At 34.7% G+C, this 17,187-nt stretch overlaps 1 protein-coding gene across 3 annotated transcripts in view; it reads left to right on the forward strand.

The window, feature by feature from the left end:
* Positions 1–17,187, forward strand: part of PARG (poly(ADP-ribose) glycohydrolase) — a 110,143-nt gene that overhangs the window by 39,416 nt on the left and 53,540 nt on the right. For all 3 annotated transcript variants that reach the window (XM_059900119.1, XM_059900117.1, XM_059900118.1), the window contains exons 8-9: positions 10,999–11,091; positions 16,730–16,887. In XM_059900119.1, coding sequence (XP_059756102.1) covers positions 10,999–11,091; positions 16,730–16,887 — 251 coding nt within the window. The remainder of the gene's footprint in view (positions 1–10,998; positions 11,092–16,729; positions 16,888–17,187) is intronic.

Here is a 17,187-nt window from a genome sequence, read left to right on the forward strand (position 1 = left end):
AAGTGTCAGTTAATTTAACAAATATTTTTATTGAGAACATTACATATGAGTATGTTCTAGCATAGTGAATCATTGTCAATCTTGTATGAAAGGAACTTCTAGTAAACACTAGAATGCATGTCCATAAATAACTATAAACATAAAGCAGGAAGTCTTAAGTGTCTTGTGAAAAAACAGACAATTAAATTATAAGAGGAAGCGTTACCTTCTAGCTGGTGAGTCCATTTGGATAGACTTTGAAGCAGAGTATTGTTTGAGTAAGGCATTAAAAGGTTTGGTAAGTTTTAGAGTAGGAAAGATATTCCAGGCATAGCACAGATTGTGTTTGTGAAAGCACAGGTAGATGCTAGAGACGAGTAAATTGCTGAAAAGTCTTAGTATGTAAAAATGCACAGAAGGTAGTTTGAGAGACAGAGCCGTAAATAAGACTAGATAAGCATCTAGGGCCAGATAGCTTGATTATTAATTGAAGGATTTGTACTGTACTGAAAAGGCAAGGAAAAGCCATTGAAAGCTTTCAAGTGGAACAGGGACACACCAGGGTGTACTTGGGCTAAAACTGAAGGTGGGCTAGTGTCAGGGCAACAGTTAGATTATTGTAGTAATCTTGGTGAGACTGGATGAGGGGCTGAGTCAGGGTAGTTTAGTAGTGATTAAGAGGAGGTAATGAATATGTGACGCCCTGCTGGATCAATCGGTAGGACTGGCAGTTAATTGATATGGGGGGTGTTGAAAGAAAGAGGAGGCTCCTGAAAGGTCATAAATTACTGGCCCAGTAGATAATAATACTTTGCATTTATATATGGGGCTTTAGAATTCATAAAACGCTGTTATAGCTGAGCCTTCATAACTCTGTAAGGTAAACAGAGTTCGAATTATCCTTATTATTCCATTCCAGTTTCTTGGCCAAGTGCTCCATTCTCTAAAATACCCTTCCTTGTGAACCTGGGAAGACAAGTCCTGGCATCTAGTCCCGATGTATGCCATTAAGTTTGAATGTGGAAAATTGGCTTTACCTTCTTTGAGCTTCAGTTTCTCTAGATGTCCTTCTGCTTTCTGTTTTGCAGGGATGCTTGCAGGATAAAATGTAATTTTCATCAACTCTATTCAGCAAATAATAATGAGTACTAAATATTATGCTTGGTACTAGAATACAAGATGTATAAAATACAATCCATGCTTTTTCAGTGTCACAGATTAGAGAAGGAGAGGAGAAGGACATGTAAATAAATAATTATAATAAACCATAATAAGTGCTGTACTACAGGTATGTGCATGTGACTGTAGAGTCACATGAGGAAGAAGGAATTAGGAAAGTCAAGGGAGGCTTCACGAGGAGATGTGAACTTAGTCTTGACACATAATTAGTGGTTTAACTGCAGTAAAAGGTTAAATAAGGCAGAGGGTACAATATGTATCATCACCATAATAGTAGCCACTATTTGTTGAAAGCTTCTGAAAGCCAAGGACTTCCAAGGATTGCCCATAGGCACCAGAAGCTTGGGAGAGGCAAGGAAGGATTCTTTCTGAGAGCCTTCAGAGGGAACATGACCCTGTTAGCACCTTGATTTCAGAATTCTAGCCTCCAGAACTGTGAGAGAATCTTTGTTTTTCTAAGCCACCCAGTTTGTGATAGTTACAGCAGCCCAAGGAAACCAATATAGTGTGGTCCTGGCATAAGAATCAAATTGCTCACTGGAAAACCCATAAAACCCAGAAATAGACCCATACTTATACAATCATTTGATTTTCAACAAAGGTGCCAAAGCAATCGATGCGGGAAAGAAACATCTTTCAACAAACGGTGCTGGGAAAACTGGGTTTCTTTCTGGGGAAGAAAAAAGAACTTCAACTCTTTGTATACAGCATACATAGAAAATAACTAAGTGCAAAAGCTAAAACCATAAAGATTCTAGAAGAAAGCATCTTTGTGACTTAAGGATAGACAAAGATTTCTTAGGACACAGAAAGCATTAAGCATAAAAGAAAAAAATTAATAAATACTTATCAAAAGACATTAAGAAAATGAATAGACAAGCTAAAGACAGGGAGAAAATATTTGCAAAGCATATATATTTATATGACAAAGGACTTATGTTTAGAATATATAAATAACTCAATTTAAAAATAAGAAGACAAACCACCCTGTTAAAAAAAATTAAACAAAAGAGTTTAAAAGACAGGTCACAAAGAAAGATATACAAATGACCAATTAGCACATTAAAAAATGCTCAGTGTCATTTGTCATTGGGGAAATGCCAGTTAAAACTAGAATGAGGGCTTCCCTGGTGGCGCAGTGGTTGAGAATCTGCCTGCCAATGCAGGGGACACGGGTTCGAGCCCTGGTCTGGGAAGATCCCACATGCCACGGAGCAACTGGGCCCGTGAGCCACAATTACTGAGCCTGCGCGTCTGGAGCCTGTGCTCCGCAACAAGAGAGGCCGCGATGGTGAGAGGCCCGCGCACCGCGATGAAGAGTGGTCCCCACTTGCCGCAACTAGAGAAAGCCCTCACACAGAAACGAAGACTCGACACAGTCATAAATAAATAAATAAAAGAACGTGAATTTCTTTAAAAAAAAAAAAAAAAAACAAAAACTAGAATGAGGTATTAGTGCACAGGCACTAGAAGGGCTAAAACTAAAATGAATAGATGTAGCTAGAGATGTGGAGCAACTGGAACTCCAATACTTTGTTGTTGGGTTTGTAAAATGGTACTACCACGTTGGAAAAAGGTCTCACAGTTCTTTAGAAAACTAAACATATACCTGCTCTATGACCTATGCATTTCATTTCCTCTCTAAACCTACCCAAGAGAAATTAATGTATGTGTACACAAAAAATCCTGTGTTTATAGAAGAATGTTTATAGCAGCTTTACTTATAATAGCCAAATCCTGGAAATAGTACAGTTGTCTATCAACAAGAGAATGAATAAACAAATTGTGTAATTATACAATAGAATAAAATAATAGAAGGGAACAAAATCACTGATACACACAACATAGATGCATCTCAAAAGCACAGTGCTGAGGGGAAAAAAAAAAAGCCTTACACAATACAGTACATATCACATGTTTCCAATATATGAAGTTTTACCAGAGACAAAACTAATCTATGGTAGAAGAAAATTTAGAACAGTGGTAGTCTCTCAGATGTGGGAAAGTTGCCTGGGAAGGGGCATGAGGGAACCTTCTAGGGTGATAGTATAATAATATCCTATATCTTGATAGGGATTTAGTTTATGCAGGTGTATGCATTTGTAAAATGTCATTGAGTGGTACACTTAGGGTTCATTTCATTGAATGTAAATTTTACCTCAAAATGAAAAAACCTGTAAACAAATGTTAAATTATATTTATATGGAGGCTGAAGTGGTCAGGGTGAAATGTACTCATGCCCCCAACTTACTTCAAAATGCATTAAAAAAATGGATTGATGGATGGATAGATATGCGACAAAAATAAATAGAGTAAAATGTTAACTGTAGAAACTGAGTTTATGGGTGTTCAGTGTATAGTTATTTTAGCTTTGCTGTATTTTTGAAATTTTTCATAATGCTGGGAAAATTAATTGCCATTGATGGGGAGAAAAAGGAAGTGTATAGCAACCTGGTATAGCAATATAATAATAACCATTATTATATTGGTATAATAATATCAATATAATATCATATATCAATAAGGAATGGTTAAAATTGTATATCCATACTGTGGAAAATACCGTGTAGCATTTATCATTCTATTACGTGGAAAGACTTCTAAGGCTTTCTCTTAAGGCAAAAAACTATAGTATACCATTTAGTTTAAAATTTAATGCAACAGAAAGCTAAATTTCTGTATGCACATATGTAGAAATGCTTAGAAGTAGTTTGGGAAGGAGACAAGCATCTGTTTATGTTTGAGAAGTCGTTTGGAATTGGGGATTTGCGGTTAAGAAGAGCTTTGACTTCATCTGAATGGTTTGACATTTTTAAGGCAAGAATGTATTCATGTATTACTTAAAAATTAATAGAAAAGAAGGGTTAAGGCTCATCACAGAGGAGTTTGTATACATGGGGATAAAAAGTTCAACATCATTAGTAATTAAATAAACAAATTAAAATAATAGTGGTGTCAATTTAGTCTATCAAATTGCGAATAAAACAAGAATATGAGAATTCACAGTATTAGTAAGGTATGGAGTTGAGTACTTTCTTACACAGCACCAGAATATAAATTGATAGAACCTTTCTGGAAGGTGATTAGACAGCATATATTAAAAACCTTTAAAAAAAAAAAAAAAGCCTATGCTTTTTGATATAGCATTTTCACTTACAGAGATATTCAAATAGTTGCAGAAAGATGTATGTACAAGGATATTCATTGCAATGGTAATTTTAAGAGTGGAAAATTGGCAACAACCTGTAAATCTATCATAACAGAATTAGGTAGGGAAATAAGGTATGGTGTGTCCAAATTGTTAATAATACTCAGCTATTGAAAATGGTGATATAGGATTATATTTATTTACATGGGAACATGTCCACTATGTAAATGAAAACAAAATACAGACTGGAAGGATATATGCCAAAATGTTAGCAGTATATATATTGATAGTGGGTTTGTGGGTGGTATTTATTTTCTTTTTGTTTATGTTAATTTGCTACAGTGAAAATACATGACTTTTTAAAAAAACATTTTGTTTCTAGTGATGTTTATGAAGACTATACAGCAAAGTGGAAAATTCTTTTGTCTAATGAAAAAATTATACAGAATTGTTAGAGTAACGTGATTTTAAGTGATTTTTTTCTGTGTGAGAAGGAAAACAAATACCTAAGTGTAACAAACACTTAAATGGTTATATTAACTTTAGGATCATAGGACTATGAGGTTTCTCACCTCTGTTTAGATTTTGGGATGATATATGTTTTATATTAAAAAATTGTTTCATAAAATTTAATGTTCTAGACCTTTTGAAATTTTTTATTAAAGAAGAGCATTAGTAACTTTTAAAATTTTTACTAGGATCTACCTAGGTTTACATCAATAGATAACATGGAGTGACTTGAAGTGTTTATTATATTTGTTGATTTGTGACTGATTAAAAAGCTGTTTCCTATGAACTCTTTGAAGAAGTAGATCTATGGAAATTTTCTCCTTCATTAAAATATCACTAGTTTTCTGATTTTACCAGCTACAGATTTCACTTCCTCATTCAAAGTTCAGTAGTATTATTTATTTAGTACTGTCTGTGTGCCAGGCACTGTACTTAGTCATGCATGAATATGCCTTTAGTATTAGAGCACAGTTTACAGATTTAGTTTTAGTTGATCAACCATTCTAAGAAAGAAGAAATAAATAAAAATCTCTTTTCTATATGTACGCTTCTAGATATTTAAATCATTCATCATGTTTTGACATTTGACAAATTAAGTTGCTCTATTTTAGTAGTTTGTTAATGCTTCCATCTGCTAATGAGGAAAGATAGCTCCTCCACGACCACTATGATGAAATTGCAGTAATTACTATCCTTCAAGGTGAAGGCTGATATATTGAGGGGATCACAGAAAGAGCATAGGACTTTCTGCTTTGAGATTCATGAGGTCAGTGATCATGTCTGTTATTGTTTACAGTTCTGTCTTCAGTCCTGGCGCAGTGTCTGGCATATAATAGATACTTAAATTATTTACTGGTTAGTTGAATGGATAAACAACTCTATAGTCTAAAGAGAGGAAATGGGTAAAATAGCATTATAATTTTGAAAATCTTTGTATCAATTCTGAGTGAAACATGTACATAATCAACTTTTGGGATGAGAATAAAAGGATGGTATGTACACACACACACACACACACAAACACTTGCCATATATAATTATGCAGACTCTCCAGTAGAGGGCAGGGAGAATTTAATGAAGCTTTCCTTTTAATCATCATGTAAATGCTTAATTTCCTTATAATCATCATCATCATTATAAATAATATAATATATGATATATTATAAATAAATATTTATTATTTAAGGCTCTTCTTCCCTTGAAGTTAAGCAATGATTTACATTTTTAAAACTTTTTAATACTAATGTCTTGGTTTGCATTGTATAGATTAATAAATTGTGCACATTAATAAATAGTAAATAATTTGTAAAAGATAAGATTTGCTTAAAGATGCTAATAATATATGAGAGGGCATAAGAGTATACTAGTTTTTTAAATTATGCATTCCATCTCAAATGGTAGTTGGGTTGGTTATGTTCTCAAATGACATTTTTTATCGTCTCTTTTGTGTTTTCAAAGCAACATTAGACATAGGTCTGAAGCGTTGACAGAAGTCCAGTGCAATAATGCTTCATCAGATAAATAAGTGATATTTTAAAGCTTGTGACGGTCAGCAAAGCATGGCAGCAGCTACTCATATGTCAATTTTAAAAGACAAGGACAGGTACCCAAAGGAGAAGAAGCTGTCAGCCTATTTAGACACTTAAGGTTAAAGGTCTTTAGGTTAAAAATGTTTGGATAGACACTTCTCCTTATCCCTCCTACTAAATACAGCTGAAAACCCAGGACACTATAAAAGAGTAAGAAGACTCTGAAAGGTAGAGAAAAGACTGACCAGCTAGGGTCTGTGGGGCTGTTGGAAAAATATGGCACCAGGGTGGTATCAGCAGAGGCCTGGTGGGGAGCCTGAACTTACACCCTCTGCACCCGCCCCCCCCCCCGCCCCCCAACCCAGAGATATCAAGATGCCTTTCCCCCTCCCTGCCCTGGGAGTCAACAAGGGCAGTAGAATTTTCACTCCTGACTGGTAGTAATGAGGCGGCTCTCCCTTCCTGTGTCACAGAAGACCTGCTAAAACAAGATTTAAATAAGATCCAAAGTCTCATAACATAAAATCCAGGTTTCAATAAAAAATCGCTCCACCAAGAACCAGGAAAATCTCAACTGAAATGTGAAGACAATCAACAGATACCAACCCTGAGATAACACAGATGTTAGAATTATCTAACAAGGGCTTTAAAGCAGCCATCATAAAAAGGCTTCAATAAGCAATTACAGCTCCTTGAAACAAATGAAAAATAGACAGTCCCAGCAAAGAAATAGAAGCTATAAAGAAGAACCAAATGGAAATTTTAGAAATGAAAAATACAATACCTGATTTTTTTTTTTTTAATGCAATGAATGGGCTCAATGGAGAGTGGGGGTGACAGAGGAAAGAATTGGAGAACTTGAAAAAGAACAAAGGAATTAGTCTGAACAACAGAAAGAAAATAGACTTTTATGTCATTTTTTTCTGAGGTGACTCAAAAAAGTTAGAATGGTTTAATAATTTTGGTCTAAAAGTGACTATATATTTCCTTTCAGATTTTCTCATAATGTAGAAAACAATAATAGCATAATGGTCTAGTATATATAATTTTGGGGTTTATATTGGCTTGAAAATCTGAATTCCTAAATTTCCTATACTGGTTGTACTGGTCAAACAAGCAAACATGACATCCAAGAAACATTAAAATTTATATATAAAAAAAGTGTAGGGACCTATGGAACTATTAAAAAATATCTAACAGTCATGCCTTTTTAGTACTGGAGGGAGAGGAGAAAAGGGGCAGGGATGAAAAAATATTCAACAAAAAATAGCGGCTGAAAACTAGAAACAATAGCTGAAAATTTCCCAAATTTGACAGAAGACATCAAGAAGCTGAGCAAACCTCTTACAGGATAAACCCAAAGAAATCCGTGCCAAGACATATCATAGTCAAACTTCCTCAAACTAAAGGCAAAGAAAAAATTTTTGAAAGCATCCAGAAAGAAATAACACATTGCCTAGGGGAAAAACAGTTTGAATGTTGTTGGATTTCTCATCAGAAAATATGGAGGCTAGAAAGAACTGACATAATATTTTTGAAGGAGTAAGAGAAAAGAACTGTCAACAGAGAAGTGTGTGTCCATTGAAAATATCCTTCAGGACTGTAGGAGAAGCGGTGACATTCTCAGATGAAGGAAAGGAAGAGAATTTGTCACTAATAGACCTATCCTAAAAGAATGTCTAAAGGAATTTCTTGAAACAGAAAGGAAATGATAAAATGGAATCTTGGAACACCCGGAGAGAAGAAAGAACAGTAGAAAGAGTAAAAATATAGTAGACTTTTCTTCTTGAGTATTCTAAATAGTGTTTGACTTTTTCTGTTTCACTATTTTCAAACATTATAACACTATCAAATGTGGTTCTCAATGTATGTGGAGAAATATTAAAGAAAATTATAATGGGGGTGGGTAAAGAGCCTTAAAGAAAGGTAAAGTTTCTATACTGCAACATGTGAAATGTTGACACCAGGAAACAGTGATAAGTTACATATAATGAATGCCTAGAGCAGCCAATTAAAAAAAAATCTGTTCAAAGAGATGTGTTCAAATATACTTTAGATAAATAAAAATGGAATTCTAAAATATGTTCAAGTAACCCATAGGAATGAAGGAAAAGAAAACAGGTAAAAGAAAGAGAAAATAGAAAATGAATATGTTCTAACTTATCAGTGGTTAAATGTAAATGTCAAAGTTCACCAATTAAAAGACAGCGATTTACAGAGTGGATTAAAAAAACCTGACACATTATATGCTGCTTGCAAGAAATTATTTCAGACATAACAGTATAGGCAGGTTGAAAGTAAAAGGCAGCTTTGTTTGTAATAGCCCAAAAGTTGAAACAACCAAAATGCCCCTCGGTAGGTAAATGGTTAAACAAACTGTGGTATATTCATACTATGGAATACTACTCAGCAGTAGGAATTAACTGTTGATACATGCATGAACTTGAATAGATCTGAAGGATGTTACACTGGGTGAAAAAAAGTCTATCTTAAAAGGACACATACCATATGATTCCATTTGTATAACACAACAGAATTACAGAGATGGAAAACAGATTGGTGCTTTCTAGGGCTTAGGGATGGTTGGAAGGAGGGTATGACTATAAATTAGTAGCACAAAGGAGACTTTTGTTATAGTGGAACACTTCTGCATCTTGATTTTGGTTACACAAATGTACACGTGATAAAATAACATAGAACAATACACATATACTGTACCAATATTAATTTCCTGGTTTTGATATTGTGTTATAGTTAATCTGAAATGTAACCTTTAAGGGAAACTTGGTGAGGGGTAAACCGGACCTCTGTATATTATTTTTGCAGTTTTCGGTGAATCTATAATTATTTCAAAATAAAATGTTTTAAAAAACAAAAAGATAAATTATGAATAAGAAGAATTTGAATATCTTAAATAAATACATTAATATGTTTTATGCATTTTCAGGCACAGGAAAGCAAGTATCTTTAATATATACAATAAAATTCTAAAATAGCAGAATGCCTTCTATGTATGATTTTTTTTAATTTAGTTTTTCTTTTCATTAGCATTAAAGAGGCTTATAATGAAGAGGCTTTGAACCTTTTAGCCTTTATTTATTTTTTTTTTAGTGTGTTAACTTCCCATTATAGAAGATTAGGATTTAGCTATTGTTTACTTTACCCTATCACCACTAACAGTCTTATTTATGTTTCCCCACTTTTCCACTATAGATATCATATTCATTTCAATTAGATCAGTATTCTGGTTTTTCAGTAGGATGGTAAAAACACTGTTCATATCTGAGATCTGATTCCTTTTCTACTCTTGTACAACTTTTTGTTTTCCCCAGAATTAATAATTGTCTTGTGTTCTTCACTTGCTTGTTTTTTATATACCTATGATTAATTGGATCCCACACTCTCTGAATTGCAAATATCTTTCTGTTCATTCTGAATATCATTTTTCCCATTTTCCTAATTTAAAGAGGGAGGTGGGCATAGGTTTGGATTTTAGAGCTTTGGTATAAAGAAAATTCTTAGTGTTAGAACCTTCTTGTAAAACCAGAGTGAATGTAAATTATCTTTGCTACTTTTTCTATTTATACACATACTGTGTCCAGCTGTAGATAGACAAATGAATATTCCTTTATTTCAGCTTAGCTCCTGATAGCAAAGGGAATCTATAGATATTTGTAAAGAGTCTGTATCCTCATCAATCCCAAACATTGGTCACATAGAGAAGTGGGGAGAGCTGTGGAATATAGGCCAGAATACTTGGGTTCTAGTTCTAATTTAGTTGCTAATTGACATTTTCAGTCTAGGATAATCAGGTAACCTCCTTGGCTTCAGTTTTCTTTTCTCTTTAATAATGACAGGATCAGACTGGATTATAACTGAGACCTCATCTATCTAGTTCAGATGTGATTTCGGATAGATACACGATTTACTTTAATCCTGACCGTATATATAGAATCTCTAGATTAAGAGTGTTTTCATTTTCAGTATTTTAAAAGAAATACTCTGATGTTTAGAGAGAAATTGGATTAAATGGCCTAAAGTAATTTCTAAAGCATTGAAGAGATGGGAAATTACAAAAGACAAAAATAGGCCATGAATGTCGTCTTTCTTGTACTTCAAATTACGATATGGGAATCATGGTTTTAACTTTCTAAAGGTGCCTAGAAAAGGAAATTGTAAGTCACCTGGAACTTCATTGTTTACTACCCAGTAGGTTAGATTTGACAAATATAATATGCTCTGAAACGATCAGGGTGGCTTTTATGGTGATTTCTTTAAATTACCTACTGTAGAAGCTTGAGGGTTTCTGAGAGAGTTCTTGGTGGTCTAATAGTTTTTAGTTGATGTAACCGAGGTCAGAAGGTACTGTTTTTCATATGCAAGCATTTATTTAGTTGTGAATGTGATATGATAGATATTTCATATTTGGGATACTCGATTCATTTTCAGAGGGCATTTAGGTGAATTGCATACATTTGGAAATGAATTTGTAAGTTCCTTACTGCACCTGTTGGTGTACTTGTGCATGTGTTCAATGATGCTGATAATATGCCTTCTTATGGAATCCTATATAAGCAGATATGTAATTTAATTTTAATAACAAATATTTGTTCATTGGTTATTATTCACTGATAACATTTTATTGGTTTTCAGGTACTAGAAGAAGCAGAAGCTCAACACTTATATCAGTCCATTTTGCCTGATATGGTGAAAATTGCACTCTGTCTGCCAAATATTTGCACCCAGGTTGGTGGAAATAACTTCTTCCTCAGTAGCTTTCTTGAGACTCACAGTTGAATTTCGTTTAAACTCTAATTGTCAAGGTCAAACAGAGAGATGGGAAGCAGTTTTTGCCAGAGTATGATGATTTTGCTATACTAAGGAAAAGGTTAGAGGCTACAGAGAACACCGCGAGTGGACATTAAAAATGCAGCATTCAATTTCTGAGCTTCAGTTTACAGTGTTGATGTTTGCTTACTCATACTACTTTTTCTCTTTTTTTAAAACAATCTCTGACTTTCAAAAAAGGATAGTCATTATTTCAAAGCATACTAATGGATTTAGAACATTTTATCTTCAAAATGGCTTAATACCTACTCCTTCCTCCCCTCTCCCCCAAGTAGTGAGTTCATGATACATTCTTAACTTTTCTTAACTTTTAAAAATAAAAGAAAGAATCTGGTATTATTTTGTTTTGTGTGGGAGTGTATTAATTATTTATTGCTACATAACAAACTACCTCAAAATTTAGTGGTTTAAAACAGGAAACATTTATTATCTCAGTTTCTGTTGGGAATTTGGGAGCAGCTTAGCTGACTGGTTCTGGCTTGGGATCTCTCTTGTGGCTGCAGTCAGGGTGTTGGCCAGGGCTGCAGTCATCTGAAGGTTTGACTGAAGCTGGAGAGCCACTTCTCAGTTGGCTCACTCACATGGCTGCTGGCAGAAGGCCTCAGTTCCTTGCTGTGGGGCTCTCTGTAGGCTGATTGGGTATCCTCATGACATGGTTGCTAACTTCCCCAGAAAAAGCCACCCAAAGGAGAGAGACAGGAAGAGGCAGTGCCTTTTTGACCTCATTTCTGAAGACACACACTATTGCTTTCACTGTTCTTTCTCTGCATTAGAATTTAGTCCCTAAATCTAGCTCATACTCAAGGAAAGGATAATTAGACTCTGCCTCTCAAGGGGGTAGAGTATCAAAGAATTTGTAGATGTAATTATAAGAGGTTGTTGGTTTGTTCTTCATAATTTTTTTCCTGTGTTTCTCGCAACAGCAGCTTGAATTCGCCTCTGTCATTTATTTCTGGGGCAAGCCCCCTGGCTGCATGGATGCTAGCCAGGTTTCTGCTAACACTGTTGATCCACAGGGGCCCTAGGGACATTTTGGGCAGAGCAATTTCTGAATGTGTAGGATGGTCCCACACATTGCAGTCTATCATTGGAACAGCACAAAAAACACAAGCATAGTCATTGGGGCAACCAAAAGCCATGTCCGAATGCTTGAGTCCAAATGTTGAGAACCACTGAATGTTTTTGCGTGTGCCATATTTGTTAGCATTATACTGTGATATTTCCAATTTTAGGTAACTGTAATTTCACCTCATTAATTCATTGTGTCTGAAATAAGTTTTTCTATTGGGCAGAGAAAACATATTTTAAAACTCAACTTCTTGTTGTTTATGTTGGAAGCTATTTGCTTGCTTATGTTTCATGTTCATTCTTTTCTCTTTTTCTCCTTGCTTTTTTCCTTATGTAGTAAAATTTCTCACTACCTCTTAGGTTCTGCCCCTTGTGAAGCCTTTCCTACCTCTCCCAGCCAAAGTTTATCACTCCTGTAGCACTCGAATTATACTTATTAAGCACATTATTTTGTAACTTATGTTTTTATATGTCTCCTCCCCTAGATTATATTCTCCCTGAAGGGAGATCATCTTTGTGTCCCCAGGTCTAATATAGTGCTTAATTAAATGCTTTTTTAATTCACTGTAGTTCATAATTAACTGAATATAGCCTTTAGATAGGAATCACTTTCTCCTCTTCTCTTCCCTTCTCTTCCCTTCTCTTCCCTTCATGCTTTAGAGAGAAGGTTTCCCTACTGTACTTAATGAGATATGTATTCAAAAGCACCCAAGTTTGTAATCTATAACAAGTCAGTGGGTGGAACCAAAATCAGATTCGTGGCTCCCATCTCTTTTTCCTGGCTTAAAACAACTTTGTCCTTCCATTAGTGTACTAATGGTAAAACATTTTAATTTTGTCCTCTGCCCTCGACTAAAAGGTAAATCTCTGCTGTGAAAGTTAACATTTCAATTTGTTATCGGAATATATCTTTGGCAAGTTAAATTGCGTATGTTGTTATTTAATGATTTATCATATTAATGTTCTCTAGGCCAAATCTAAAAGGTAAATTTTAGATTTATAAAAATGAAATTAAAGGAAACAAATTTTGGATATGAACTTTTTGAAAGATCTTCATTCATGTTTTCTTAAATTAATTCATTTTTTATACAGCAGGTCCTTATTAGTTATCTATTTTATACATATTAGTGTATATATGTCAATCCCAATCTCCCAATTCATCCCACCCCCCCCACTCCTTTCCCCCCAGGTGTCCATACATTTGTTTGCTACATCTGTGTCTCTATTTCTGCCTTGCAAACCGGTTCATCTGTGCCATTTTTCTAGATTCCACATATATGCGTTAATATACGATATTTGTTTTCCTATTTCTGACTTACTTCACTCTGTGTGGCAGTCTCTAGGTCCATCCACATCTCTACAGATGACCCAATTTCGTTCCTTTTTATGGCTAATATTCCACTGTATATATTTACCACATCTTCTTTATCCATTCGTCTGTTGATGGGCATTTAGGTTGCTTCCATGACCTGGCTATTGTAAATAGTGCTGCAATGAACATTGGGGTGCATGTGTCTTTTTTTAATTATGGTTTTCTCAGGGTATATGCCCAGTAGTGGGATTGCTGGGCCGTATGGTAATTCTATTTTTAGTTTTTTAAGGAACCTCCATATTGTTCTCCATAGTGGCTGGATCAGTTTACATTCCCACCAGCAGTGCAAGAGGGTTCCCTTTTCTCCACACCCTCTCCAGCATTTGCTGTTTGTAGATCTTCTGAAGATGCCCATTCTAACTGGTGTGAGGTGATACCTCATTGTAGTTTGGACTTGCATTTTTCTAATAATTAGTGATGTTGAGCATCTTTTCATGTGCTTCTTGGCCATCTGTATGTCTTCTTTGGAGAAATGTCTATTTAGGTCTTCTGCCCATTTTTGGATTGGGTTGTTTGTTTCTTTAATATTGAGCTGCATCAGCTGTTTATATATTTTGGAGATTAATCCTTTGTCCGTTGATTCGTTTGCAAATATTTTCTCCCATTCTGAGGGTTGTCTTTTCGTCTTGTTTGTGGTTTCCTTTGCTGTGCAAAAGCTTTGAAGTTTCATTAGGTCCCATTTGTTTATTTTTGTTTTTATTTCCATTATTCTAGGAGGTGGATCAAAAAAGATCTTGCTGTGATTTATGTCAAAGAGTGTTCTTCCAATGTTTTCCTCTAAGAGTTTTATAGTGTCTGGTCTTACATTTAGGTCTTGAATCCATTTTGAGTTTATTTTTGTGTATGGTGTTAGGGAGTGTTCTAATTTCATTCTTTTCCATGTGGCTGTCCAGTTTTCCCAGCACCACTTATTGAAGAGACTCTGTTTCTCCATTGTATATCCTTGCCTCCTTTGTCATAGATTAGTTGACCATAGGTGTGTGGGTTTAACTCTGGGCTTTCTATCCTGTTCCATTGATCTATATTTCTGTTTTTGTGCCAGTACCATATTGTCTTGATGACTGTAGCTTTGTAGTGTACTCTGAAGTCAGGGAGTCTGATTCTTCCAGCTCCGTATTTTTCCCTCAAGATTGCTTTGGCTATTAGGGGTCTTTTGTGTCTTCATACAAATTTTAAGATTTTTTTGTTCAAGTTCTGTAAAAATTGCCATTGGTAATTTGATAGGGATTGCATTGAATCTGTAGATTGCTTTCGGTATGGTAATTTTCACAATATTGATTCTTCCAATCTAAGAACACGGTATATCTCTCCATCTGTTTGTGTCATCTTTGATTTCCTTCATCAGTGTCTTATAGTTTTCTGAGTACAGGTCTTTTACCTCCTTAGGTAGGTTTATTCCTAGGTATTTTATTCTTTTTGTTGCAAGGGTGAATGGGATTGTTTCCTTAATTTCTCTTTCTGATGAGAGGTCTTCATTCACGTTAACCAGTGTCTTATTTTACCTAGCTGGGTGCTCGATGATAAGATTTACATCCTCTAGTTTTCCCCAAGTATTAGCTTTCAGGCATTTCTCCTCACCAGGAGAACAAATAACTTATTATATTTTAAAGTATACTTATTTAGTTATTTGGGAAACACGAAATGTTTGTGTTTAAAGTCCATTAAGCCCAAAATCATTCTTGTGGATAACCCGGTAAATGGTAGTTAAAAACTCATTTCTTACTAAAACCAAGGAACAGTGTGCTTTAAGCCATAGATACTTTGTCACCTTTTCTAAACTTGTGGCTGGGCTGTAAATAAATGTATAGGAAGGAAAATGAAGATCAATATGAGCTCTCTATTGCTTCTTTCTTAGAACTGGTGTTTGCTAAGGCCTAAAAGGAGAGAATTTTGGATACCCTAGTGAAAATAAATTTTTGATATTTCCTGTTTGTTTACTTTTGTATTTTCCCAAGACAAATAGTTGAACTGCAAGTTTAGCATTTTCTTTTTCTAGCAAACTCTTATTCTAGCAATGATGTATGTTTTCTGTTACTTAGAGAAAAGCTAATTCTTATAGTTGATTTGTCTTGCCTGCCTTTCCTCAGTTTCGTTTTGAGTGCTGATTCCTGAGATATGATCAGGACAGTTCTCTATGCATACTGTTTTGAATTAAAGTAGATATCAAGGATTCTTAGTTCTGGGTCTTATTAAAGGGAATAGGAAAAGCATCTCTAAATATTATGTTGGAGCATTTTGAAATTTAACAACTGATATGTAGATTGGCAGTTGGTCTTTGGCTTTCCCAGCATGTCTTTAAAAACATACAGTTTAAACATTTAAAATAGAATACAACTCACTGAACACAATACTCAGGTCCTGTGGAATAGACTAAAAATAAAAGGTTAGTCAATTTGGGTTTGGTATAACTTGAAGACATTTCAGACATAAAAAACTTGAGGGAGAAATGTCCTGCATCTTCCTTGACTTGAAATGATTATGTAGGAAATGCCTGTATTCTTACAGGTTATACATAAATAAGTCTGTGTACACATGTTCTATTAATTGCCTTAATAAAATTAGATTTGGGTCTTATAAATTGTCAGTGAGAAGTGTGATTCAAAATTAGAAGGAAAAGACTTATTTATTGAATTATTTTCCTTAGATCATTTTCTTTAAGACTGAAATAGAGAAATTGCTCTGTCCAATAATCTTTAATATAAGTGAGAACAAAATTTAGCATATGCAGTAGTAGCTAAACTCAACATTACATTTTTCTGTTCCATCCTTTGTTTTAATTTTTCATTACATGTGTAATGTGTTTTTATTTCTTACTTGCTAAAGGAATCTCGTTTTTCACTAATACAAGTAATGTTTTGTGTTCTCTTCACTATCATTATTATTGATTAGAAATCTGCACTTTGTCAAACAAGTACATTTTCCCAATCATCCTTGATGAACTGCTCTTGACTTCAACAGTATTGCTGATTTAAGGATTCAAGAGTGGCCTGAAATTATTCCTACCTTAATTTAGCAAATGCAATTTGGTGCCTCTGCTTTTGAAATTGCTAAACTAATTATTGCTCTTCTTGTCTGTATTTGTGTTTCCTCTATCAGCCAATACCGCTCCTGAAACAGAAGATGAATCATTCCATCACAATGTCACAGGAACAGATTGCTAGTCTTTTAGCTAATGCTTTCTTCTGCACGTTTCCACGGCGCAATGCTAAGATGAAATCGGAGTATTCTAGTTATCCAGATATTAACTTCAATCGGTATGTTTTCAGCGAACACCTTTTTAACATTAAAATGGAGAAGGTTGGCATTGAGTGATTTGCCAAACATTTTATGTACAGTTATCTAATTTAATCTTTACAATACAGTGAGTTAAGTGATATTTTTGCTGTTTTGCAGGTAAGATAATTAAAGTTCATGGTTAACAAAACTTGCTTTGGGTCCAGGAGCTAGTAAGTCACAGAGCTAAAGTTTAGTCTCAGGTCTGTCTTACTCCAAGGCACATGTTCTTTCCACCCTGTCAGGTTGTCCTCCTCCTCTAAGTGCCCTGAATTCCTTAT

The sequence above is a fragment of the Balaenoptera ricei genome, chromosome 16 (genome assembly GCF_028023285.1).
Source record: "Balaenoptera ricei isolate mBalRic1 chromosome 16, mBalRic1.hap2, whole genome shotgun sequence".
Lineage (NCBI taxonomy): Eukaryota > Metazoa > Chordata > Mammalia > Artiodactyla > Balaenopteridae > Balaenoptera > Balaenoptera ricei.